Source organism: Desmodus rotundus, chromosome 10, assembly GCF_022682495.2.
Source record: "Desmodus rotundus isolate HL8 chromosome 10, HLdesRot8A.1, whole genome shotgun sequence".
Taxonomy (NCBI): Eukaryota; Metazoa; Chordata; class Mammalia; order Chiroptera; family Phyllostomidae; genus Desmodus; species Desmodus rotundus.
The window spans coordinates 39,157,826-39,183,709 of record NC_071396.1 but is presented as its reverse complement, the minus strand read 5'-3'; the positions used below and the strand labels follow the sequence as shown (position 1 = coordinate 39,183,709).

Below are 25,884 nucleotides of genomic sequence, written 5' to 3'. Positions count from 1 at the left end.
ACGCATCGCATGGAAGACGCGGAACCCCCCCCACACTAGCGCACCCGCAGACATCCTCACACACACTTGTTCGGCACCGACACACAGCCAGCGACACGTAAAGATACGAATACTCTTGCACGCTTACAATACACAATCAGAAACAGGTGCGCCCACACGAATGCTCACACTTTCGGCTAAGGATACACACTTGGGCCAGGACACACAATCAAAAACAGAGGGTCCCTCATCCTCTCCAGTGCGTTCACACGAACACACACGCACACACGTGCACGCGCACACACACTCCTCCGCAGCCTCCCGCCCCACCCTGCGGCGTAGGCCCTGGCCAGGCGCCCGCACCGGCCTGGGGGCGGGGCGCACCTGGGCTCCGCCTCGGGGCGGGGCCGACGCAGCGTCGTGAACGCCAGCGGCCGCACCTGGCTCCGCGGCGGCCCGGGTGCGAGCTCAGCCCAGCCGGAGCGAGCACGGAGCCGGCGCCAGCAGCCCCGGCAGCGCCATGGTGGAGGCGGCGCCCCCCGGGCCCGGGCCGCTGCGGAGGACCTTCCTGGTACCCGAGATCAAGTCGCTGGACCAGTACGATTTCTCGCGGGCTAAGGCAGCGGCCAGCCTGGCGTGGGTGCTGCGGGCCGCGTTCGGGGGCGCAGGTACCCTCTGGGGGGCGACAGGTGCGGGGGGTGGGCCTGGGAGGTCGAGGTCGTGGGAACAATGGCGCGGGCCGCCGGGTTTCCCGGGCTCTGGGGTTGCTGCTCGGCCCGGCGCTGGACTTTGGTCGCCCGGCTGCGGGAGCGCGGTGGGGGTGGGGCCAGCGGCCCAGCTCCGCGCCAGGACCCCGGCGTCGCGGCCCCAGGTGAGCGGGGAGGTGTCTATAGGCCGCCTGGGGTCTCCAGTGCGGGCCTGGCCTTGCACGCTCTCCTCCCCTTTACACACTCGCATCACGCGCGCGAGGACTCCCAACTCACACCCAGGACCCACACCCGGTGGCCCGGACGCACACCCCGCGTCGGCCCTGCCTGCGCTGCGGGCGGCGCGGGGAGCTCCGGAGACCCTGTCTTTTCGCCTCCACGGCCCCGGCCAGGGCTGGCAGCTGTGACATATTGCCTCATTTTGCCTAGGAGGCGGGCGAGCCCAGTGGAAGGGAAATAGCTTGTCCAAGATCGCCCGTGGCAGGGGCCCAGGCGCAGGCCCACTTGTGTGAAGAAGTCAGGCCACGGGGAGAGGGGAGGCTGTGGGTGGGTCCCCAGGATGGGAGGCCCTGGGCAGGTTCAGTCAGGGCCACATGCCAGAGCTGGGAGCCAGAGCCTGGCCATGGGGAAGCTGGGGTTAATTAAGGACTGGGCCTTCCTGGGGGGACGCCCTGCCCACCCACTTGTCCTGGCACCAGCTGGGCACAGCCCAGCCTCCCTCAGTCGCCTTCCCAGATGAACCTGTTCTGGGCGTGGGTCTCTGTGATAGCTGTCCTTCTCCCCGTGCCGCCGAGCCTGTCTCTCTCAAGTCTCTCTCCCTGCGCCCTTGCCCACAGGGCCTGTTTGCCTGGGGGGAAAGGTGGTTGCTGGGGACAGGCTCAGGTAGCCTCAGCCCCTCACACCCCAGGTTCTGAGGCCCCAGAGGGCTCCCCTCCGGGAATCAGAGCTGGGTTTGAGTCCTAGCTCCACCAGACTGTGGGCGGTCTCAGTTCTCTAAGCTCTCATTTCCCCCTCGGTAAAGGAAGGCATTCCTTCACCTATTCATCCATTTGAAAGTGGGCTGGGACTGTGCAAGTGACTGGAATCCCCGACGGTACCTGCTTCACCAGGATGGGAGGCAGAGGAGGGAGCGCCCCTACAGAATTCTCCGCACCGTGTCTGGCACACAGTACACGCTACATAGGTGCTTGCTATCACCGCTGCTGGCATCCATGTGCTGATTTTATTAATAATGTGAATATTATTCATCACCCCCTGGCCAGGAGACCGCAGAAATTACTATCCCAGTTCACAGAAAGGAAAGTGAAGGCCCCTGAGGAGATGCACTGGTTCTCAGACCCAGCCTCCCATGCTGTGTGACACCCTCCCTGAAGGTCCATTTCAACCGGTTCCCCCCCACCTTCTCTAAACAGAGCGGGGCTGAGGAAGGTGGGACCCCAGGCCCTGAGAGGGGAGTGGGGGACAGAACTCTGCTTGGTTCATGAACTCTGGGACTCTTACTGATGCCTTTGGCCACCAGGCCAGTGCTGGGTGCTCAGGCAGGATTGGAGGTTGGATGAGGGAGAGTGGGCGCTGGGACAGGAAACCAGACCATCCTTGAGTGATAAGTAGGGATGCAGCAGAGCTCCGGCAGGGAGGACCTTCCTGAAATCTTTCAGGGAGGGGAGGAAAAGGGAGGGCACCCTGGAAGGAGGGCTGGAACCTTGAAGTATGCATAGGAGTTTGCCAGGGGGAGGGGATCACATGTACTGAGTAAGGTGTGGGGGACGGACCAACAACGAGAAGGAAGTGGGGGTCCTGGTGGTAACCGCAGGGGGCCGGGATGAAGGAGGTGGGTGAGACTGAGGAGGGCCTCTCAGGCCGTGGGTGAGGGTCTGAGGGCACTGGGGCTTCACGGGAAGTCTTTGGGGACTGGCACGGTGAGATCAGACGTGCGAGGAAGTGCCCAGGGGGACCATGGCTGGGGAAGAGGTAGTTCTGGTGACCGCAAGGCACAGATGTGAGGAGGCCGGGCAGCACAGTGGGCAGGCAGGTAGGCTCGGCAGCCCTCTAGCTCAGAGATAAGATGGGAAGGGTGCTGTCATTAAGCCAGTTTGGGAAAGAGCCTTTGCAGTCCCTTATGCCTTCAGGAAACCAAGGCGATGCATGGGGAAACTGTCATTCACTAGCTGCATGAGCTTTGGCGAGCCCTGGCCAGGGTCTGGGCCGTGGTTTTCTCATCTGCACCAGGGGCATCGGGACATCAGCGCTGTAGGGACTAAGCAACCGAAAGTGAGTCGGCGACCTCGGCAGCGGGCAACGCCAGCGCTGCTTTGGGCTGCCGAGCCGGGGCCACTGGACCCGCGGGCACTGTAAGCAGGACAAGCGCAGTGGCTTCTGAAGGCCTGATAGGGGAGAAGAACGCGAAATAGTTCAGTAGTAATGCATTCACATCGATTACATGTTGAAATGATACCATGCTGGGTGTCCAGGGGACCCTTGAACGGCACCGGGGCTAGGGCGCTGACTGCCCTGCCCCCTGCACAGTTAACAGCCTGCATGCGACTTCTGACTCCCCCAGAACGTAACTACTGATGGGCTGCTGTTGACCTTACCGGTAACGACAGTTGACTAGCACACATTTTTGTATGTTCTGTGTGTCACATGCTGTATTCTTACAGTAAAGTGAGCGAGAGAAAAGAAAATGGTATTCAGGAAATCATGAGGAGAAGATGCTTTTACAGGATTTATTGGGAAAAAGTCCACATATGAATGGACCCCATCCAGTTCAAACCCATGTTCAAGGGCCAACTGTATATTAGGTTAAAAACATTACTAAGTTAACATTGCTTTCTACTTTTTAAATGGGGCTACTAGAAAACTCTAAAACTACACATGTGCCTCGCACTGTGTTTCAGCGGGCGAGCCCTGCTCTAGATAAATGCTTCATAAACAGTGTGTAGCGTGGAGCGCTGGCTGGTCTCGGCTCTCGGGAGACGCCGTTGGTTGTCACTGCTTGGGAGGAAGGTGCCACTGGCACCCAGTGACTAGAGCCCAGGGATTCTGCCCAACTCTTTACAACCCAGGACAGCCCACCCCACCCTCCAGGCGAACACAAAGACTTATCCAGGCCCAAGTGCCAACAGAGCAGAGGCGGAGGTGCACCGGGATAGAGGAAGTGCTTGGTAAACATCAGCCATGGGTGGCAACGTCTCACCTCACGGTTTTGTTTTGGAAGCCCTGTCAAGTCCTGCAGAAAAGAAACTTGTTCAGTTTTTGCTGGTGGGAATGAGTAGGAGCTGGAGCCCTACCTGGAGCCCCGGTGACCCTGGAGAGACAGGGAGGAGGGTTTGGCTTTGAAAGATGCCAGGAGGTCGAAGTTGACTGCATGTTGGAGGAGGGGAGTGAGGAGGGATGGTGATTTTTCACTGCAGTGGGAACAGAGAGAAGGAGCAGGTTTGGAGCAAGATGCTAAGGATTATGGGAGTTGCCGAGGCTACAGCAGGTGCTCAGATGGCCATGGAGCCACCATATATGCGTGAGGGGTGGGCATGTCCATGTACAAGGCCGCTGAGACAGCTGTCAGGAGCGCTGCCTTGAGAGGGCAGGTGTGGAGGGGCTTGGTTTGAGTGACACTCAAGGGGAGGACAGCTTCCAGAAGGATGAGGTCCCGGGCAGAGAGCACAGGCAAGACACAGGCCACAATTGTGCATTGGGTGGCCACTGCTGGCCTTGAGGAGGCAGGGACCTGGAAGGGCAGGAACCAGGCTGGGGAGGTTGGGGTGGGGGGAGGCTGGAAGGAAGTGAAGCCTGGAGAACTCTTCTTTCAAGGAGCTGAGCTGGGAGGGGCAGAGAGCAGGCAAAGCTCTCCACAAGGGTGGGAAGGTCAAGTACGATTTTAGGGGGTGGGGAGAGAGCCCAGCCAGGGAGAGACCGAAGGCAAGGATGCTTGGGTCCTTGTGCGTGGGAGATATCTGGAGGTGTGGCTGTGATGAGAGGCACTGAGGAAGGTCTGGTCACATTCAAATGTTCCGAGTGATAGAATCCTGCCCCCACTCTTTCAAACACACGGGGAACCCCACTATACAAAACAGCTTCTCTGATTGGAATGAGTGGGGCCTCCCTGGAAGAACCCCATGAGGGCAGGGACCCCCACATTGGTCTCAGTTACCTCTTCCTTGGCCTTCCTGGATTTTTCTGGCAGCTTATTCTGATCTTTCTCCTCTCCACCCTTGGGTCCTACTTGAGGCCCTGCCCCATGTGGGGCTTCCTCAAGCCTCCTCTTAGTCTCCAGTCCCACTCAGGGTTTCCAAGCCTGTGTCTGTGACATGATCTCACTGCTTTGCTAAACCCCAGACCCTCATACTGAGCCTCCTGGACCCCCCACCCCAGTCACCACCCCCTTTTCCCATGGAGCCCCCAGCACCTCCCTCCACATCCTCCCTTCAGTCACCAAGTTCTCACCACTCACCTCCCCCCCCCCCCCCACCGCTAAAGTGTCTGCAGTCTGTCCACCTCCCCCACTGGGTGCCCTGCCAGCCAGCCCCCAAATCCAAGCTGAGAGAATGTAGAGTCTGCTGAAGGTCTGGATGTGAAGGCCAGCTCCATCAGTGCCTCTCTGTGTGGCCTGAGGCAGGTGCTTGGCAGGGTTGCATTAAGGTGTAAATGAGCCTAATAGGGTGTTGTGGGGCATGGGTGATTAAGCAATATGGCATTGTATTGGTCCTCTCTCTCCTCCCCGCACCCCCCCAACAAGACCTCTTGCCCACTCCCCACGCGCTCTTGGGCGCTCTTCCACCATCTGACCTTCAAGTGCATCTGGAACACCATCAGCCCTTCCTCTGGTAAACTCCTCCACACTTGTGTCTTCTCTCCCGGTGCCATCCTCCCCGGCCCAGAGCCCCGCTTAACTGGAGCCATGTGACGGTGTGGGTGTGGTTGGCTGGCTCCCAGTGGCCCTGACCCGCCGTCACCAACCTCGCCCGCACAGAGCATGTGCCCTCGGAGCTGTGGGAGCCCTTCTACACCGACCAGTATGCGCAGGAGCACGTGAAGCCCCCGGTGACGCGGTTGCTGCTCTCGGCTGAGCTGTACTGCCGGGCCTGGAGGCAGGCGCTGCCACAGCTCGAGACGCCCCCCAGCCCCTCCGCACTGCTGGCCCTGCTGGCACGGAGGGGCACGGTGCCCGCACTGCCTGAACGCCCTGTGCAGGAGGCTGACCTGCGACACCAGCCTATCCTCATGGTAGGCCCCGCCCACTGCACTTGGCCGCTTTCTGGGGCCCCACCCACCGGGCCTGGCTCCTCCCACCTAAGCTGGGCACCTCCCATCAGTACTTCTCCCACAGGTGTGGCTCCTTCCAAAAGATACCACTGTGGCCTTTGGGAACCGGCCTACAGGGCCCACCAGATCCTAAGACCTAGTGTGTGACCTCAAAGCCACGCCCACCAGGAAGTTGCTCTGCCAGGACCCCTGTCTTGGTTGCTTTCCTGAGGCCCCGACCCTCAAGCCCCTCCCACTTCCAGATTCTTCTTGATTCTGTTCGGCTCTCACCCTTCAGTTCTTGTGTCTGCAGGGAGCCCACCTAGCGGTCATCGACGCCCTCATGGTAGCCTTCGCCTTAGAATGGACAAAGACGCCGCCCGGCCCTTTGGCCCTGGCCAGCTTGGAGCATAAGCTGCTTTTCTGGGTGGACACGGTAGGTGGGGTTGGGCCAGGGTGGGCTCGGGCCAGGGTGGGCTGGGGGCAGGATCGCCCCGTGACCAGAGCGCCGCCCTCTCCCGGTCCCCCAGACGATCCGGCGGCTGCAGGAGAAGACGGAGCAGGAAGCAGCCCAAAGAGCATCTCCCGCAGCCGCTGCAGACGGGGTGGCCCCAGCGCAGCCCTCGGTGAGACAAAGGCGCCGGCCGGACGAAAGGACAGTTAGAGGCTGGGTGGGCGGGGCGGGCGGACCTCGTGGCCCTCTGTGCACTGAGGCTGTCGGAGGTGACTCTCTCTCTCCCCCCCACTCCGCCCTGCCCCGCGCCCGCGCCTCTCATCTCTCTGCCTCTCTGGCGGCAGTGCCCCACCCGCTGGTACTGGAAGCTGGTTCCTGTAAGTGGGGCGTCTCTGCCCCGTCTGCCTGCCCTGCTTGTCACTCTGTGTCTGTCTGCCTGTCTACTCCTTCTCCTACCTCCCCCAGCTGTGAGCAAAGGAGGTGTGACCCCAGCCCTGGGGGACAGACAGAAGCCCCCTGTGAACCAAGAGAAGGGGGGATATCTCCGATGTTCACAGAGAGGGCGGACCCTCCTCAGTTACCTGACAGAATGAACCTCCCCTCCCACAGTCTGGAAGGGAGAACCCCCTTAGCTTGTCCACTGAGCACAGGTGGGGGGTCCCCAGGAGTTCTAAAGGGAGGACCCCAGCCCGTCAGACACATGGCCCTGCCCTGAATGGGCCAGGCACATGGAAAAGACTCCTCCTAGCCAGGAGGAAGGCCCTCACACCCAGAAGAAGGTGGCCAATCCTTCCTGAGGCTCCAGCTTCCCTAAGGGGAGGTCCCAGCTTTGGGGGTGGGGAGTGCCCCTCCCAGAAGCACGACAGGGGGAAAGGGACAGCAGCATGTGGAGGGAGGAGGCTTTGGGCTGGATGGGGTCCCCCGCCTTTTCTCACTCCTGGGGCCAGGGCTGTAGGTTCCTCCTCTTCTGCCTGCCTGCTACCTCTGCATCCCCTCCCAAGCTGGGGCCTGGGTCTTCTGTGAGGGGAGGTTTCCCTGCATGGAGGCTGCTCTGTAGGGTCCCTCCAGGCTGGGAGGAGCTGGGATCCCCAAAGCCGGCCGGAGTGCAGGCAGGGCGCTGGACGGCCAAGGGCTCGGGACAGGGCTCAGGGCTTTCCTCTCCCCCTCCCGGAGGTGTGCTCGGTTGCCCAGCGAGTCAGCACCCCTCCCATCCCGCTGATGGCTGCTCCTCTCCCCCCAGCACGCAATTGCCTTCTGTTTGAAGGAGTCGGGGAGCAAACCCCCCATGGTAACGTATCCCCCACCCCAGGGTCCCAGGAGCCCCTGCCCCAGCCCCCCACTGCTGGCCTGGCTGCTCAGAGACACCTCCTCTGCCTCGCTGCTGCCCTTCCCCCATTCCAGGCTGGCCCTCACTGTGGCTCTGGGACCCCCGGCTTCATGCCCCCTCGTGGTGGAAACCCCAGGCCTCCCTGCCCAGCCTGCATGACCACTGACCTGGGAGCCAGCCTGACCTCTGACCTGACCCGGCTCCCACCTACAGATCCGATACCGCAAGGACCGTACTGTGGCCAGATGTGCCCCCTGCTTTCCCAACGTGACTGGCCTTCAGGACCTGGCCAGTGGGGCTGCACTGGCTGCCACAATCCACTGCTATTGTCCCCAGCTGCTGCGACTTGAGGGTGAGTGGCTGGGCGTGGGCCAGATCATGCCCTTGGGATCCCAGTGTCCTACGACTGTCCCCAGACCAGTGCTGTCACTCTGAGTGCAGCTTCTGGAAACAGCAAGCCTGCGTTTGAACCTCTCTGTTCCCCTAGATAGCTGTGTGACTTCACCTAAGTGTCTAAACCTCTCTGCGCTTCATAGGATTGATTCCTGCAGCGAACACTTCTAGTGTGAATTGTGTGCAGGCCCCATTTCAGAGGCCAGGGATCCAGTGAGAACGATACAGACCTCAGGTGGCTCACATCCTAGTTTGGGCAGAGAGGCAGTAAGTCCGTCCAGAAGATCACCCCACATGTTGGGTGCCCTGAAGGGCGCAGGGTAACCAGGAAAAGCTTTGTGTGTCGAGTTCCTTGGGGACGAGAGCCTTAGGCGTTGGCAGCAGCAGGTGCAGGGACCCCAGGAGCAGCCCGTCCCAGTGCCCACCTAGCAGAGGGCGCCTGGCCCCAGGCCCACAGCAGGGCTCCTTCGCCCGGGGCCCCTGCCCCCCGCCCCCAGACCGGCCCCTGTCCCTGCAGAGGTGTGCCTCAAGGACCCCATGTCTGTGGCGGACAGCCTGTACAACCTGCAGCTGGTGCAGGATTTCTGCGCCTCCCGCCTTCCTCGCGGCTGCCCGCTGTCCCTTGAGGACCTGCTTTACGTGCCGCCGCCCCTGAAGGTGAGGCCACCTCGGCGTCTGGCGGGCCAGTGTGGGGGTCCAGGGCCGTGGGTCCCATGGGCTGAGCCCTCCTTCTGCCTCCAGACCAACCTGGTGGTGCTGCTGGCCGAGATGTTCGTGTGCTTCGAAGTGCTGAGACCCGACTTCGTGCAGGGCAAGGGCCTGCCCGACGGCCACGGTGAGGCCTGGTCCGGTCCGGGGGGGGGGGGGGGGGGGGCGGGAGGCCGCGCCCTGCCTGACCCCCCCCCCCCTTCTCTGCTGCAGCCGCCTCCCCCCAGGCCACAGAGGCCTCCACACCTCAGAACAGCAGTGGCAGTAGGTACGCTCTTCCCACTGGGTGAGTGTCCCCAGCCATGACGGGCCCCTCCTCCCGGCTGGTCTCTGGACGGGGCTCAGGGGTGCTCTGCGCCCTACCGCGGGAGAGGCGGGGGTCCCATGGCTGACGGGCATCTCTTGCAGTTCTCCTGTCTTCAACTTCCGTCACCCACTCCTGTCGCCCGGCGGCCCCCAGGCCCCACTCCGAGGATCCACAGGTGAGGGTGGGGGTGGCTTGGACCTGGAAACCACCCCAAAGCCCAGCTGACATCATGTTGTCACCTTTGACCCCTCCCTTGGCTCCCTCTGGCATGTATGCTGACCTCCCTGGTGGGTCAACAGGGTTCCCAATAACACTGAGTGGCCCCCAGCTGTCCAACCACATGAGGACCCATCCGTGATTCAGCCAGTGACCTGCCCTGGCTAACCCCTCCCAGGGTTCCCAGTGCCCCCCTTAGTGACCACTGAGTGACCCCTCACCCCCCTCCCAGGCTCACTGAAGTCCTCCCCATCCATGTCCCACATGGAGGCCCTCAGCAAGGCCTGGAACCGGCAGCTCAGGTGAGGGCATCTCTGGGCCTGGCCGTGCAGAGGGTGGGGCCAGGCTGGGGCTGGGGCTGGGCCAGGGCTTGACCCGGGGCTGACGCCTCCCTCTGGCCGCCCAGCCGCCCCCTTTCCCAGGCTGTGTCATTCAGCACCCCCTTTGGCCTGGACAGCGACGTGGATGTCGTCATGGGAGACCCTGTCTTACTCCGCTCTGTTAGCTCGGACAGCCTGGGCCCCCCGCGCCCCATGCCTGCACTGAGCCCTGCCCACCAACCACCAGAGCCTGGTGACCTGCCTACCATCGAGGAGGCCCTGCAGATCATCCACAGTGCCGAGCCCCGGCTGCTCCCAGACGGGGCTGCCGACGGCAGCTTCTACCTCCACTCACCTGAGGGGCCCTCCAAACCCCCGCTGGCCTCCTCCTACCCACCCAGCAAAGCACCTATCTACTTGCCTCACCTTGAGGGCCCCTCAAAACTGTCTCCCTGCCTGGCAGGGGAGGTACTGAAACTGCCAGCCCAATCTGAGGGCTCCCCGAAGGTGGTGGCTGCCTCACCCGCTGCCAGCAACTCTGAAGTGAAGATGACCAGCTTTGCTGAACGCAAGAAGCAGCTGGTGAAGGCCGAGGCAGAGGCTGGAGTGGGGTCCCCAGGGTCTACCCCAACGGCATCAGAGGCCCTGAGCTCAGAGATGACTGAGCTTGGAGCCCGGCTAGAGGAGAAACGGCGGGCCATAGAGGCTCAGAAGCGGCGGATAGAGGCCATCTTTGCCAAGCACCGCCAGCGACTGGGCAAGAGCGCTTTCCTGCAGGTGCAGCCACGGGAGGCTGGAGGGGAGGCGGAGGCGGAGCCGGCCCCTGAGCCAGTCCCTGGTGGGGAGCGGCCGTTGGGCGAGGGCCAGGGTGAGCCAGCCCCACGGCCCAAGGCAGTGACCTTCTCACCGGAGTTGGGCCCGGTGCCTCCTGAGGGCCTAGGGGACTACAACCGGGCGGTCAGCAAGCTGAGTGCTGCGCTCAGCTCACTGCAGCGGGACATGCAGAGGCTCACGGACCAGCAGCAGAGGCTCCTGGCCCCGTCTGAAGCTCCCGGGCCCACCCCACCTCCTGCTGCGTGGGTCATCCCCGTCCCCACGACGAACCCCAAAGCTGCACCCACCAGCCCTGCACGGCGCGCCCCAGCTGCCCGGCGCAGCCCCGGGCCAGGTCCCAGCCCAGCACCCCGCAGCCCGAAGCACACACGGCCGGCGGAGCTGCGACTGGCACCCCTGACGAGGGTGCTCACACCTCCCCACGATGTAGACAGCCTGCCCCACCTGCGTAAGTTCTCGCCGAGCCAGGTGCCCGTGCAGACACGCTCCTCCATCCTCCTGGCCGAGGGGCCACCACGCGAGGAGCCCATGGCCAGGCCGGGCCTCATCGAGATCCCACTGGGCAGCCTGGAGGAGCCCTCGGCTGAGAACGAGGGAGACGGGAGCCCCCCTGGTGCTGACGATTCTTTAGAGGAAGAGGTATCTTCAGAGGGAGTTCCCCGCGCCGGGTTGGGCTTCTTCTATAAGGTGAGCCACCTTAGTGTGGGGAGGAGAGGGAGGGAGGGAGGGCTGGCTGGTGGGCAGGCTAGCTGGTCAGGGAGTAGCTAGAAGGGTGGGTGGACACGTTGTCAGGTGGAGAAGACATTCCAAAGGATGGACAGATCGAAGGAGCTGGTGGATGGACAGAAGGTGGGTGGATGGGTGCTACGTAGCCACGTGGGAGTGGGCAGGCGGACAAGGTGTGTGCAGCCAGTGGACGACAGGTGGGGTGGGCGGACACAAAAAGGGTGGATGCGTGGAGAGCCAGGTGGAGGTGTGCGGACGGATAGGTGGGTGGCTGACGGACAGATAGCCGGCATCTCCTCCCCATCCTGCTATCTCCCTCCCGACGGCCTGGCCAGTTCCCCTTCCTCATGGTACCCCCAGCCCAGGCCACCATCTCTCACCTGGACACCTGCAGTCACATCCTGACTGGTCTATGCTGACCCCCCATACCCCCTACAAATCTCTGGCAGTTTACAACTGAGCAGCGAGAGAGACTTTCAGAAAATGCAGATCAGTCCTTGTCACTGCCCTGTTAACCCCCCTGCAGCTCCCCTTGCCCTTAGAACTAAACTGTTCCTTCGGCTCACCCCACGGTGTCCGAGCCACTCCCCGCCTCCCTGCTGTGCCACACGCTCACAGGGCTGTTCTGGCCTCGGGGCCTTTATCCTCGCTGTTCCCACTGCTTGGACCGCTCTCCTCACCACTCCCCAGTTAAATCTTCTTCCTCATTCTCTGTGCTGCTTCCTCCAGGGAGCCTCACTTGGTGCCTCACTTGGTGCCTCCTGCAGTGCAGACTGGTAGCTGCCTATGAGGTGCTATCGGATTGTCTTCCCCGCTGGGTTAAGCGTCCTGTGGGAGCAGTGCCCAGGCCCGCCCGGCCCATTGTGCCGGCAACCAGCCCGTGGGGCTCTGCACACACTAGGTGCCAACTAAGTGCCTTTAGGGTAATCACAAAATCCAAGGGCCAGGTGAGTGGCTGGCAGTCTGGTCAACTGATCAGACTACAGCTGGGCGAGGGGAAAGGCAGCCAGCTGCACTCAGTGCCTGTCCCCAGGATGAAGACAAGCCCGAGGGTGAGATGGCCCAAAAGCGGGCCAGCTTGCTGGAGCGGCAGCAGCGGCGGGCAGAGGAGGTGCAGCGGCGCAAACAGTGGCAGGAGGCTGAGAAAGAGCAGCGGAGGGAGGAGGCTGCACGGTGAGGCTGCCCAGCCCCAGGAACCCCTGCCCCAGGGACCCCGGGACCTGTCTGACTGCTTCATTCCCTCCGCCTGCAGGCTGGCCCAAGAGGAGCTGGCCCCAGGTCCCCTGGCCCCCACTGCCAGGGCCCCAGCTGAAGAAGAGGTGGGCCCTCGGCGGGGAGAGTTCACACGGCTCGAGTATGAACGCCGGGCCCAGCTGAAGCTGATGGATGACCTGGACAAGGTGCTGCGGCCGCGGGCCTCGGGGACCGGAGGGCCTGGCCGGGGTGGACGGAGGGCCCCTAGGCCGCGTTCTGGTTGCTGTGACGACTCAGCCCTGGCTCGAAGCCCAGCCCGTGGCCTGCTTGGTGAGCCCCTGTGGGAAGGGGACAGAGGTATTGCGGCGGTACAGGCAGGCACCTGTGGGTGATGAGGGTCTTGGGTGGGAATGCCCTGCCTGCCAGGGGACTTCCGGAGGGATGTGGGGCTGCAGTATGCCGAGGGCTGTTGGGCAGAGCCGGCCCGAAGTCCTCTCCAAGGTTAACGGATGAGGGCCCTCGGGAACCTTAGGGGTGAGAGGTCTGCTGGGGGCTGCACAGGGGGAGGGCCTGTCAGGCAAGGCCCCGCTGGGCATTTCGGGCGGTTCCTGACTCACTGCATTCTGCCCCCAGGTTCCCGGCTCAGCAAGGTCTACTCCCAGTCCACCCTCTCGCTGTCGACCGTGGCCAACGAGGCCCCAAATCACCTTGGTGTGAAGAGACCCACGTCTCGGTGAGTTAGGCCGGCACAGGTGGCCTCTCCAAGTCTGTGTGTGTGTGTGTGCGCGCGCACACGCGTGAGCTTCCAAGGGTGGCATGGCACGAGTGTGCGTACCTGCCACTGCAGGGCTGGAAGGGCGTGTGCGCAGGTGGGACTGTCTCCCTGCTGGGCAGGACCCACGGCTGGGCCTCTGAGCCGCAGGGAGGGGTCAGCATGCCTGAGGCTGGGAGGGCAATGCCTGGTCTCCGGCACATACGACACGCATGTACCTCCCACTCTGCCGAGGGCTCCGGGCTCTGCCTTCCCCGTGGGCTGCACACAGGCAGTGGCACCCGCACGGGCTGCATCTCCACCCCACCCCCTCCCCCTGCAGGGCTCCATCCCCGTCAGGCCTCATGTCCCCGAGCCGCCTGCCTGGTAGCCGTGAGCGGGACTGGGAGGACGGCAGCAACGCCTCCTCCCCTGCTTCAGTGCCCGAGTACACAGGTAAGTGGGCTGCAGGAGGCCCGAGCTGGGCCCCACCTGGGCCTGGCCGTCCCTGCTGACTGCCCTGCCCCCTAGGCCCCCGGCTGTACAAGGAGCCCAGCGCCAAGTCCAACAAGTTCATCATCCACAATGCCCTGTCACACTGCTGCCTGGCGGGCAAGGTGAACGAGCCGCAGAAGAACCGCGTGCTCGAGGTCAGTCTGGGCAGGGGCAGGGGGCCCAGCAGGCCGGTCGGAGGCCTCCCTGGGCTGGCTGACAGCCTGCCTCCCCTGCCCACCAGGAAATCGAGAAGAGCAAGGCCAACCACTTCCTGATCCTCTTCCGGGACTCCAGCTGCCAGTTCCGGGCCCTCTACACCCTGTCGGGGGAGACGGAGGAGCTGTCTCGGCTGGCGGGTTACGGCCCCCGCACGGTCACTCCCGCCATGGTCGAGGGCATCTACAAGTACAACTCAGACCGCAAGCGCTTCACCCAGATCCCCGCCAAGACCATGTCCATGAGCGTGGATGCCTTCACCATCCAGGGACACCTCTGGCAGAGCAAGAAGCCCACCACCCCCAAGAAGGGGAGCAGTACCCCCAAATAGCCCTGCCCCGGGTGGTGCTTGCCCACCACCCTCTTGGAGGACAACCTAGAGGACATCCAGTGGGTATTCCCAGGTCCTGTCTGCCCCCAACCTTGTCTGGGGCAGGGGGCTGGAGTCCCCACCCTCTAACTTTCGTCTGACCCTGCTGTGGGGGCTGAGCTGGGAGGTTCAGGGACTCAGGGCTCAGCTCAGCCCCCGTCTGTCCTCCCTCCCTTCTTGAATAAAATAACTGAAAGAGTCCTTGAGTGCGGGCACCGGTGTGAGGCTGGCTGGGGCGCCGGGCGCCATCTGCCCGAGGGGTCTTCCAGTGCCCTGTTGGCTCTGAAGCTGATCCTCTCTCCAGCCCCCTTGCTGGCCCCAATGCAGCTCCAGCCAAGGTCGTGACTCCCCTGCCAACGCCCTCACTCCATCCTCATTACCATTTCTCAGCCCTTCACTGACTCTGGACATGGGAGGCTTCTGCCCAGCCCTCCTCTCCGTGGCCTTCCCCATCTCTGCTCACTGCGTCTTCCTCCTCATTGTGGCTGTCACTATTTGTCTCGCCTGCCACTTGGTCTGTGGCCAGCTGCTACATTCGACTGTCCTCCAGCCGCCTGTCTACCTCTCTGGGCTTGGTTACTGTCCCCAAGCCAGGGAGCCCCACATTCTCTCCTGAGCTCCTCATCTGAGGGTCCTGCTGCCTCCTGGCGTGGCCACTGGATGTCCGAGAGGTGGGCCCTACACCGTTTGCTTGAGCCAGGCTGAGCTCCCGGTCTCCCTGCGGCTCTGGCATGCCAGGTGAGGGCCAAATTCATTGCCACCCAGTACTGCACACCTCATCTCCCGAAGCCCTCTCTGTCTGTCTCACCTCTATCTGCCCCCACGGCCACCCCCATCCAAACCAACAGCCTGGGCCTCCCCACATTTCCAGCGGGCTGCTATCACAAGCCAACCCCCACAGCAGCATGCCTGGCTTATTCAGGCGTAAATCTGATTATATCTCCAAATGCTTAAAATCCCTTAATGGCTTAGAGCCTACTAATGGTTTCCCAGAGTTTAGGACTAAGGGCCCCACCCTGGTGTGGCCCACAGGGAGGCCTGGCTCCCAATCTCTGGACAGAGGCACCTAGCTCACTAACTCTCAGAACTGCCTACCTCCTAAGCCTGTGGTGAGTCTTCCTGAGGGGAGGCTGGGAATCTCTACCTGCTCACTGGGTGGTAGACAGGCCTTACGGGGCAGGGGCTGGTGAGACCTGGGCAGTTAGGGGTTGGTCCCACACCCCCCTCCACGGCCAAAACCTCAGGGATCAGGAAAGCCTCAGGCAGCCTCCAAATCCAGAACTGGCTCTGCAGGGTAAGGATGGGTGTGTACCCTGGCCCTGTGCCCAGCTGCACCACCTCCTACACCAGCCAATCTGGTGGGGAGGGGATTGGGCCAAGGGCCAGAGGGAGAATGAGCTGGCAGTCCCTGAAGGCACCTGGGCAGCAGGAGGGGCAGGTAGGAAGGAGGCTCAGACCACGTTGCACAATCACAGGCTTCATTGCAGGGGCAGGGGTGGTGGTGGGGATGGGGCAGGGGTGGTGGTGGGGATGGGGCAGGGGGTCAATCTTCCTTCAGGCTCCCAAACACAGCTGCCGGAACGCTCTGCTGCTCCAGCCGCACCTCTGGGGAAGCGGGGTGACAGGGTCACCTGGCAGCTCTCCACACAGGGCTCCTGCCCTCGCCCACCTCACCCGGTGGGGTGGCCCGCCCCTCACCGTTGGGCTCCAGGTCCATGTCGTCCTCGTCTCCCTCGTCCTCGCCCAGCTCGATCTCCTCCGGGTTGGCCTGCTGGGCCAGCTCAGCCAGCTCCTCCCGGGAGGCGTCGCTCCTGGGACGGGCAGGGCCGGTGTTCAGCCACACCTGGCCACCCTTCCATCCTCCCCAGCGACCTCTGCCCTGAGGAGGAACCTGCTAGCGCCAACCCCCAGCCCCTCATCCTCACCTCACGAACAGGATCTTGTTCTGGGCCCGTGTGGGCTGGTCGTGCTCGGCCTCAGCTGCCAGCTGCTCTGCCCGCTGCTCGAGCAGCTTCATGTCATCCATGCCACTCTGCCCAGGGGCCAGGTCGGACACTGGTGGGGAAGTGGCAGGTAACACAAAGTGGACACGCCCTCTCCACACTCACAACAGATGCTGGATGACCCCCACCTGTCCCTGAGGCCCCAGCCCTCAAGGAGTTCCCAGGCTCAGGCAGGGAGGCAGAGTTGAATTTGACGCTCCCAGACCCAGGAGGTCAAGCCTGGGCGGAGGGCGGAGGCGGGACCCATGGGTGGGGGACCATACTGCTCTAGGGTGGGCCCAGCCAGAAGGGCGAGGAGGGTGGGGGGCCCACAGCCGCTCACCAGTGCCAGTGGCGCTGCCCGACACCTTGAGCATCTGGGAGGCCATGAAGTTGACCTGCGTGTTGTACGTGGCCTGCACACTCCGGCGGATCCGCAGCATCTCCCGGATGGTGTCCTCGTTGCCATGCCGCACCTCAAAGTCCTTCCACGTTTGCCAGAAGGCGCCAGTTGTCTGTGGAGGGGAGGGTGCTGGGGTAGAAGCTGACCTGCTCAGCTGCAGCCTCCCCACACTCGCTCACCTGCCCTGGGCCGTGCCTACCCGGGGGTCGCAGATCTGGGAGCAGAAGCTGTAGATGGCCCGGGCGCGGTCAATCTCCCCCAGCTTGCACTCCATGTCCGCAAACCGCAGGCACATCTCCCGGGCATGCTCATCCGACAGCACCTGGGTGAGGGGCAGGAGCTGCCACAGAGGGTCCTCACGCACCAGCTGGTCCCTGAGCTTCCAGAATGCTCCCTGCTAGCCCCCGGGCCCAGGCTCGCTGAGACCTGCAGCCTGCAGGACCCCTCCCACCTCCTAAGGGACCTGCAGGCCCTGCCCCACCCCCCGCAGTGGGCACCTCGATGGCCTTCTGGTAGATGCCTCGGGTGTGGGTGACTCCATAGATCTCTGCGGCCCGCTTGATGTAGATGTTGAACATGTCGTACTGCTGGGCAGGCTCCACGGCCTGGGTGGCGCGCTCGTACACCGCCATGGCGTGCCGGGCCAGGCCCCATTCCTCCTCCAGCTGTGCGTACAGCAGGTACAGGGCTGCGGCGGGACATGGGGGTCAGGGGGCCGTGGCTTGGCCCCCTGCCCCCTGCCCTCCCCCGAGCTGCCTGGCCCCCCTTACTCTTAGCGTATCTCGGGGGGCAGCCGTCCAGCGCCTGCTCAAAGAGGTCCCGCGCCCGCTCCAGCTTGCGGCCCCCATAGCGGGCGATGAACTTGGTCAGGTAGGTGCTCCAGATGTCGGACACGTTGGGCCACTTGAACAGCGAGATGCCGCGCTCGTATGCCTGCCCAGAGAGGGGGAGTCGTGCGGGAGCCCGCAAGGCGAGGCCCCCTGGTGCCGTCCTCTGCTGGATGCTGCCCATGCCTCCTCCGGCTCGGGGAGGGGCCTCCTCCCTGTCCGCCTGCCTGTGGTCACGGCACGGCCAGGCAGGCCTGTGTGCAGCCCATCTCCCCCCGCAGCCTGCAGGAGCGCAGGGACAGGGCCTGTCCCCAGGCAGGGGCGGCACACGCGCACGAGAAGGACCTCCCCGCCCATGCACACAGTGTCCACGCTCCTGTGCCCTGTCACCTGAGCAGCCCGCACACCAACACCAACACCGCCCCCACCTCTTACACACACACATGCAGGGCTCGGGGCCTGGGATGGGCTGACCTGCGTCCCCTGAAGTTCATGCCAAAGCCCTATCCCCGTCATCTTAGAATGTGACTATATTTGGAGATACAGTGTTTACAGAAGTGACCAGGTTCAAATGAGGTTGTTACAGCGGACCCTACTCTAATATGACGGGTGTCCTTGTAAGTGGAGACCTGGACCCGCGGAGAGACACCAGAAACAAGCACAGACACAGATGGACAGCTGAGGACGAGGCCAAAGAGAGAGGCCTCAGGAGGAACCAGCCCTGCTGACGCCTCGACCTCAGGCCTCCAGCCTCCAGAGCTGCAAGGCAGTGCACCGCTGCTGTGTGAGGCCACGGCCCTTTGTCACCGCCGCCTGGGCAGGCTGACACCGCGCCCACAGCACTAGGGTGGGGACACCACCGCCTGGGCCCCCGACTGGCCTCCTCACCTTGAAGCTCTCCTCGAAGTACTTGTGCTCCTCCAGGAACATGGCGTAGTTGATGACGATCTGGGGTGTGGCGATGCGCAGGTCCAGAATGCGGTCGTACACGGCCTTGGTGGACTGCAGGGCAAGGACCGGGGCAGGTCGGAGCGCATCCCGGGCTGAGGTGGAGGCCCCGCCCCTTTCCCAGGTCCCACTCATCCTGGCAGCTCACCTGGAAGGTGCCAAGGCTCTCCTCCAGGTCGGCAAGCATGGACCACACCTTCAGGGACTTGTATACGCGGTTCTGCACAGGCTCCGAGCCATCAAAGTACTCGGCCCGGCGGGCGGGCAGCGCTGTTGCCTTCTGCAGAAACACGCCCGAGGGGGCGCTGGGAGGCGTGTCCCAGACTGGCTCACACAGCTGCAGCCCCTCCCTGCAACCCCGGCGGTGCGTACCCGCAGCAGTCGCAAGGCCTGCTCGTAATTCTCGTGCCGGAGCTCCAGCTCGCCACACTCGCACCACACGCTGGCCAGGTCGTCCACCTGTTTGAAGCTCACCCTGGTGGCCTTCTCCAGGATGACGCGGGCCTGCGGGGGGTCAGAGACAAGGCTGAGACCCTGCCTGCCCACCCACACCTGGCTCCTCTGAACAAAGACGCAGCGGCACTCACGTCATCCAGCTGCCCATTGTCCTCGTAAAACTTGGCGAACGCTACCCACAGCGTGTGGGGCTTGCCCGTAGCCTTGAAGGGGTCCACCGTCTGCACGGCCTCCGTGTAAGTGTTGATAATCTGGGGTGGGGGGGTGGAGGGGGGCTGTTCAATTGGGGCCATGGTGGGGAGGGCAGGGCGGGCTGAGGGGTGGGGCTGTGACGCACCTCCCGGGGGCGGCCGCGGTGCAGGGCCACGCGCTTGTGCCACTCGTGCACGTGGTGCGGGTTCTGGCGCAGCAGGACGCTGTTGAGGAGCAGCGGCCGCCGGCTGATGAGCTGCTCAAAGCGGGCCAGGCGCAGCTCCAGGTCCACGTCGTCTGGGGCCCACGGGGGCCGGGGGGCAGGAGGGCCTCAGTGTACAGCCACTCCCACCTCCCAGCCCGTGCTCCCTCCAGCCCTCCGCCAAGTGCTCTGGCCTTCCGGCCTCACCCCACTGTCCACCCTGCACTCCCTCTTGCTGGCCCCGGCCTGAGCTACCCCAGAGCCAGCCAGCCTGACCCCAGACTCGGGTCCAGCCCCCCTTCCCTGTTAACGTCTGCCGTCCCCCCAGACTGTGTCTAGCCAGAGCCCAAGATGTATGCTCAGCTGGGGCTACTCGGCAGAGCCCCCTACACTGTCCACCCAGCCACCCTCCCTGCTGGCCGGGGCACACCCCTCCACAGCCACGGCCACGCAGGACTCCCCTGCACCTGCGGGCCGCCCAGCCGCTCACCCTCCTCCTCCCGCCCCAGCTCGGAGGCGGTCTCCATCTGAGCTGCAATCATGCTCTCCTCAAACTGGGCATAGCTGTCGAACACCTGGCTGAAGTCCCGCACGGTCATCACGGTCCGGATGGCCTCCTCGTACACGTCCCGAGCCTGCGGGTTTGGGGAGTGGTAAAGTGCTGGCAGGGGAGAGACACAGGTTTCCCCCCAAGGGATGCAGAGACCCCAGCAGCACTGCCCTTGGTGCGGGTCCCAAGTCGGGGCCCCCGCAGGGCCCTCCCCAGGGGCCTCTCGGCTCCATCAGGCTCTGAGCAGCGTCGCTCGGCAGAGCCCACCTGGAACCCTTCCCCACCCTGCAGGGGACCTGGGGGCCTCCTCAGTAAACTGAGTTCTACACCTTCATGTTTTCTTCTTCCCTTCCTTCAGTTCCTCCTTATCTCACAGCTAATATGTGAGGCAAGTGCTCACTATAATAGTTATTGTTTCCCTAGACTTCTTCCTGGAAAGACCACTCAACGTTGGGCATCATCTTTGGACCGGCTTCACAGGCCGAAACGCGCAGCTAGTCACACACAGTCAGGGGTGCCCAGCGCCCAGCGGAGTCGGCCCCCGGGAAGGCACCTGATCTGGAAGAATATGTTTGCCTTGGGCAGGTAATGCAACTAATAAATACATGACAGAAACTTATCACAAACCTTAGAGAAAATTGCTGGAGCTACCACCAAAGCAACAGTCAGCCAGGAAAATTCTTTCAATTCCCCTGCATCAACTGTATCAGGCAACAGAATTTCGCTTCACTGTATCCTAACTGAGGACAAGATAAGGTTTGCTCTGTTGTTAATACCTCCTGTTGGATAAAATGCCTCTGGTAAAACAGAGAGGGGGGGAGATAAAATCCAGTAGGAGTCAAAGGGTTAAACACAATTGAGGCCTGTGGTTCTCCAGTATCTTAGGTGATTTCCCTCAGGCATTACCTCCTCGTTCAGATCTAGTCTTCGATTTGAACTTAACATTTTATTTATTATAGAAATTCTTGCTGTTATAAACTTTGTTTTGCAGAGCTTAGTGTTTTAAAGACATACTCTGATAATGGTCGCTCAACATTTTGAAATGACCACTAAGGCCTGTGAGACTTGCTACAAGACCAGCCTCAAGAAAGCAGAAACGTTGTCCGCCTGTAGCGGACCGCGACGGTACAGCCTTCTCTGTTCTCACACCCTGTTGCTCAAAAGTGTGGCCTAAGGCTCCCAGAACACCCCTTTCCCACCTGCACGGGACACGGCACTCCAGCAAGGAGCCTACCCAGTGACCAGGGGCCAGCAAAGGCCTGGCACACGAAACGAGCCTGCCCGGCCACGGAGGACCAACGATGCCTTTCATGAGTGGTCAGCGTCGCTTTCCAGGGAGTGGTCAGCATCGCTTTCCAGGGAGTGGTCAGCATCGCTTTCCAGGGAAGATCTCAGTTAAAAGGGGGAAATGTCAAAAGTAAAACAAGTGGCGCCACTTTATAGCGGCGCTGGAGCTGCCGCCCCAGAGCGACTGCCAGGCCCGCCTTACGAAGGTTAAACTGGGCAAAATGACCTGCGCACTGGGCCTAAGGCAACGTGTTTCCCAAACCACTGCCCGCAGACAGGAGAGCAGGTGTGAGGACGACCAGACTAAAACCTAGAGACACCCTTCAGGACTGGAGTCGCTGTGCTGGCTCATCCGCACCCGTCGACGTCCTTCCCTTCTACTGCCGCACATGCTGCTCTGCTTTCCTCGGGGACGGCCCCGCCTTCACGCCCTGCCCAGCACACTGTCTGGGTTTTTGCCTGAGTCAGTGCTTTCAGACCTCAGACAGATGCTCGCTGCCCTCACTTCGGCCTTTTATCTTCAGGTTAACAGCGAGAACACCTTGGGAGCGACCCTCAAGTCAGGCTCTCGCTCGGCCCTGACTCTCCACGAGTGAGAGCAGGACTGTCACTCCCAACTTTTCAGATGAGACACCCAGGCTTAGAGGGTCCAGGGCCTCGCAGCCATGGGGAACTGAGGCCTGGCTCTCAGCAAGGTAAATGTGTGCATGAACCACACGCGTATGCACGCCAGCACACCAGCTAGTGTCTCCTGCTCGCAAACGCACCCACGTGTCCTAGGCACCGGCACTGGCGGGAGACCCTACCCCGTACCCGGTGTGCCTGCGCACCTTCTCAAAGTGGCCGCTGCGGATGTAGTAGTCGGCCAGCGAGCACCAGAGCTTGCCCAGCTGGTCAGTGAAGCGGGTGAGGCCCCCTCGGATGATGGCGTCCACGTTGAGCGACTGCACCTTGTCTGGGTTCTGGGAGATGAGGTCACAGAGCTCGTGCCACAGCTGCGGGGCCAGGGAGGAATCTCAGCCTTGGGTCACAAGGGGGCAGGCCCTCCCACCGGCCCCGGTCTCCCCAGAGGCCCACCTGGTAGTTGGACTTGCCAGCCTTGGACACGAAGCGCTCGTCATTCACCACGGTGGCCAGGCGCTGCGCAGCCTCGTCCAGCCGGTCGCTGGACTTGAGGTACTCAATGTACTCCTCTGCGCTCTCAGGGCTCAGCTGCGCACCGGCCCCCATGCCACAGTCAGTGGGGCCACAGGCCCACACTGCTGTGCCCCCCCGCTCAGTGGTTCTTGGCCGTCTGTCAGCCTACCGCCACGGTCCTGGCCCAGAGCCAGCCTCAGCCCCACCAGTCCAGCCTCAGCCCTGGCTGGCCTGGCTTAGTTAGACACCAGCGGCCACCTGCACGGGGCGCCCTGACTCCATCACAAGACCCCTCCCCAGAGTACCGCGCAGAGGGCTCCACAGTGGGAGTAGGAAGGACAAATCTGAGAAAAGCACAGAAGCGCCCACCCTGTTTACACCTGGACTCTCCACCCTGCCCGGCACCCACCCGGGGCTGTGCTGCTCCCACAGTGGCAGCCGTGTTCTGGCTTAGGGCGCGGTCGGCCCGCGTGCATTTGTCTACCCGCTGCAGGCAGGGGCTGTCTCAGTCACAGTGCCCCCAGTTACTCGAAGAATAAACACACAGACTGCAACCAGAAGCCTGCCTGTCGCAAAGAGCCTTTTCCCCATATTCCATCTGCCCGGTGACGTCCTGCATGGGGCTAGTGTCCTGGTGAGCCGGTGGGGAACTCATGACCCAGGAAACCGGCCCACTCGCCTGAGCTTACTGCCACCCACCTCAGCCCCACCACGGGCTTACCTTGAGGAAGCGCCTGTAGCCCCGCACGGCCGTCTCAGGCAGCGGGTGTGAGCGCAGGAAGCGCAGGTACAGAGGCCAAATACGCGAGTGCTGAGTGATGGGCAGTGCACGGAGGGCACGGTCGAATGTGCGGCGGGCGTGAGTGACGCGGCCCTGGTCCATCAGGAACTGGCAATAGTCCAGCCACAGACGCGGCATCTGCAGGCAGGAGGACAGGCAAGGTCTGAGCTGCCAGCACCAGGCACAGCAGGAAGACACCACATGTCCTATGGGCAGGCCAAAGTCACCGGGACCCGGGACCCCACCCCCTGGGACTACTGCGAGCTCGGCCTCAAGTGCACGGAGGCGACAGGACTCCGACCCACCCGCTCTGCCCACCACCCCGCCCACCGCCGGGCCAGCCGCCCACACGCCACCTTGTGCATGAACACAAAGGCCCTCTCGTGGCAGTTGTTGGCGTCCTCATAGGCGGGGTCGGTCACGCAGTGGTGCTTCACCTGTGCCCGGCGCGCCTTCAGATAGCGGTACCAGAGCTTGTAGCTGGGGCACAGGGGGAGGGGGCAGACTTGGATGGGTCAGCTCTGTGGACCCCAGAATCCTTCCCCCTGACCTATGAGGCAACTGGGAGAAGGGGTCTGGGAAGGGTGACAAGTATCAGCAATGGGGGCATGGACCACGCTGTCAGGGCGGGTGTGCTGACCCTTCAGAGGATGTACACTCAGTGACGGAACACACAGCAACCCCCCGGGACCTGCTGGCCAGGTCTATTACGACTGGACAGGTGGCGCTGGGGCTAGGGCACGGGGGCAGCTGAGACAGTCCCCACCTGCAGGGCAGCAGCTTCAGGGCTCGCTCGTACAGCTGATTGAGCCTGGGCTTCGGGGCCCCCTGTTTGAACTCAATGTAGCGGAGCCAGCACTTGACGGAGAACTGGTTTCGCATAATTTCCTCCTCATAGGGGAGGTCTTCTTCATCCTGAGCGGCGGGTGATGGGGGAAAGGAGGCCTGCCTCAGAGCCGAGCACAGCGCCCCCGCTTGGAACTCCGCGCCCTTCCCCAGACCCCAGTGCCCACTTCAGAGCCAGGCTGCCAGACGCCCACACAACAGGACCCTCGTCCAGACCAGGCCCTCAGAATTCCCCCACCACAATCGCCCCAGATCAGCAGCGTCCTCGATCACGGGGCTCTGGGCCCTGTCAGACTGCCCCTGACCGAAGGCGTTCCGCCCCCCCCCAAACCAAGCTGCCTGCTCTCTGGGCTACCACCAGCCCTCTGCCGGGGACAGTGGGCCTGGCTCCTCACAAAACGCCTCTGCCTAGACACCAGGGCTCTGGCACCTGGCGTCCCACTGGCCAGAGTCTAGTTCCACTGTGCCCAAAACTCGGAGGCTACACCTTTATCTCAGAAGACCACATATGAACCAGAAACAAAGCCTTTAGCCCTGGACACAGCGGGACAGAGTGAAGAAATAACGTGAAGAACCACACATTAGGTGACAAAACGCGCCGCAGGAAGTTCAGCAACACTGAAGTCACAGCAAACATCCCTTCCCACCACCACGGCGTGAAGCTGGAAGTTGACCCCAGGGAGGACGCTGGACGCACACAGACACGCGGGGACTGGCAACGCGCTACTGACCGACACGCGGGCCAAAGAGGAAAGGACAGCCTGGAGGCAGATGAAGGTAAGACATAACTTTTCCAAGTTTATGCAATGCAGCAAAAGCAGTTCTGACAGGGAAGTTCATAGCTGCATAGGCCAACATCGAAACACAGGAGCCCCGATCGGTGTGGCTCAGCGGGTTGGAGGGGGGCCTGGGCTGCAGGTTTCCTTCAGTCTGGGCGCACAAGAGGCGGCAAATTGCTGTTTCTCTCCCTCCCTTCCCCTCTCTCAAAAACAAATGTTTTTTTAAAAAAACAAGAAAATCCCAAATAAACAATCTCTAAATTTACAACTAAAGAAACTAGAAAAACAAGAACAAAGAAAACCCAAAGTAGGCAGAAGGAAATAAATAATTAATCAGAGCAGGAATAAACAAAAGAGAGATTAAAAAAAAAAACCCACAAAAGAAAAGACCAATTAAATTAGAGCTGGAAAAAGGAAAAAGCACTCACAGCCGTGGACAACAGTGCGGTGACTGAAGAGGGGAGGAGTGTGAGGGCTTAAATGGTAGTGGAAAAACTGCGATAAAAATTTAAAATACATAAATAAATAAATAAATAAAGAGGTGGTTCTTTAAAGTGATAAACAGAAGTGAAAAACCCTTAGCTATGCTCCTCAAAAAACAGAGATCCCAAATAAACAAAAGCATAAATGAAAGAGAAGTTACAACAGAAATACAAAGAATCATTAAAGAGACCTAGAAACAATGAATGCAAATTCAACAATCTGGAAGAAATGCATAAATTTCTAGAAGCACGTAACCTTCCAAGACTGATCCAAGAAGAGAGAGCAACTCTAAACAGACTGATCACTAGCAGTGAAAATGAAGCAGTAATAACAACAGAAAAACCCTCCCGACAAATAAAGTGTAGCGTCCGATGGCTCTCTAGGTGAATTCTATCAAACATTTAAAGAATAATTAATACCTACCCTTCTGAAACCACCTCAAAAAATTAGAGAGGAAGAAACACTTGCAAACTCTCTCCTACAAAGCCAGCGTTGCTGTGATACCAAAACCTGTGATTTGGGCTTGGACCCCCGGGGAGAGGTCAGGCCCCGACCCCCCCGAGGCATCCAGGCCCTGTGCCCCCACGTGGGCCATCCCCAGCTCCACCCTGGACTCACAAAGACAAGATCCGGCCGCTCCTGCCGCGAAAGTCGCGCCATCACCACCATTTTCCTAGTTCTCCAGCTACGACAAAAGTCGCGTTATAATGACTTATCCTCCTAAAGGCCCGCCCCCCTGAGCCAGACTCACTTCCGATTGGCTGACCCCGTCC

The 25,884-nt window shown here is 61.8% G+C and overlaps 2 protein-coding genes across 6 annotated transcripts; one reads left to right on the top strand and one right to left on the bottom strand.

Annotated features, from left to right (window-relative positions):
• Positions 1-390: 390 nt before the first annotated feature.
• Positions 391-14,439, top strand: CAMSAP3 (calmodulin regulated spectrin associated protein family member 3). 5 transcript variants are annotated; one of them, XM_053912617.1, is made up of 19 exons: positions 391-647; positions 5,656-5,909; positions 6,241-6,363; positions 6,458-6,553; positions 6,726-6,758; positions 7,622-7,669; positions 7,922-8,060; positions 8,619-8,758; positions 8,843-8,936; positions 9,023-9,077; positions 9,218-9,291; positions 9,565-9,634; positions 9,739-11,125; positions 12,246-12,385; positions 12,465-12,736; positions 13,040-13,139; positions 13,501-13,613; positions 13,689-13,807; positions 13,894-14,439. In XM_053912617.1, the coding sequence occupies exons 1-19, from the start codon at positions 500-502 to the stop codon at positions 14,197-14,199; spliced, it is 3,711 nt and encodes a 1,236-aa protein (XP_053768592.1). In that variant the 5' UTR covers positions 391-499; the 3' UTR covers positions 14,200-14,439. The 5 variants fall into 5 exon arrangements, with proteins under 5 accessions (XP_053768592.1, XP_053768589.1, XP_053768590.1 ...); XM_053912614.1 differs by having other exon boundaries at positions 9,739-11,173; XM_053912615.1 differs by lacking the exon at positions 6,726-6,758 and having other exon boundaries at positions 9,739-11,173.
• A 1,307-nt stretch (positions 14,440-15,746) lies between these two features.
• Positions 15,747-25,823, bottom strand: XAB2 (XPA binding protein 2). Its single transcript, XM_053912619.1, has 19 exons — positions 25,730-25,823; positions 23,770-23,918; positions 23,360-23,483; positions 22,944-23,141; positions 22,163-22,297; positions 21,916-22,080; positions 19,739-19,883; positions 19,192-19,343; positions 18,986-19,105; positions 18,771-18,902; positions 18,547-18,678; positions 18,339-18,452; positions 17,394-17,556; positions 17,121-17,311; positions 16,823-16,945; positions 16,564-16,735; positions 16,164-16,293; positions 15,937-16,049; positions 15,747-15,843 (listed from the first exon to the last, which is right to left on the bottom strand). The coding sequence occupies exons 1-19, from the start codon at positions 25,778-25,780 to the stop codon at positions 15,782-15,784; spliced, it is 2,571 nt and encodes an 856-aa protein (XP_053768594.1). The 5' UTR covers positions 25,781-25,823; the 3' UTR covers positions 15,747-15,781.
• Positions 25,824-25,884: the final 61 nt, after the last annotated feature.

Excerpts from the sequence above, each read along its gene's own strand:
- CAMSAP3 (XM_053912614.1), top strand. The coding sequence starts at position 500 with ATGGTGGAGGCGGCGCCCCCCGGGCCCGGGCCGCTGCGGAGGACCTTC. Across the intron at positions 9,078-9,217 it reads CAGAACAGCAGTGGCAGTAG|TTCTCCTGTCTTCAACTTCC; the intron begins GTACGCTCTTCC and ends CATCTCTTGCAG. Across the intron at positions 13,614-13,688 it reads TTCAGTGCCCGAGTACACAG|GCCCCCGGCTGTACAAGGAG; the intron begins GTAAGTGGGCTG and ends CCTGCCCCCTAG.
- XAB2 (XM_053912619.1), bottom strand. The coding sequence starts at position 25,780 with ATGGTGGTGATGGCGCGACTTTCGCGGCAGGAGCGGCCGGATCTTGTC. Across the intron at positions 17,557-18,338 it reads ACTTCGAGGAGAGCTTCAAG|GCATACGAGCGCGGCATCTC; the intron begins GTGAGGAGGCCA and ends CTCTCTGGGCAG. Across the intron at positions 17,312-17,393 it reads CCCCCCGAGATACGCTAAGA|CCCTGTACCTGCTGTACGCA; the intron begins GTAAGGGGGGCC and ends GTCCCGCCGCAG.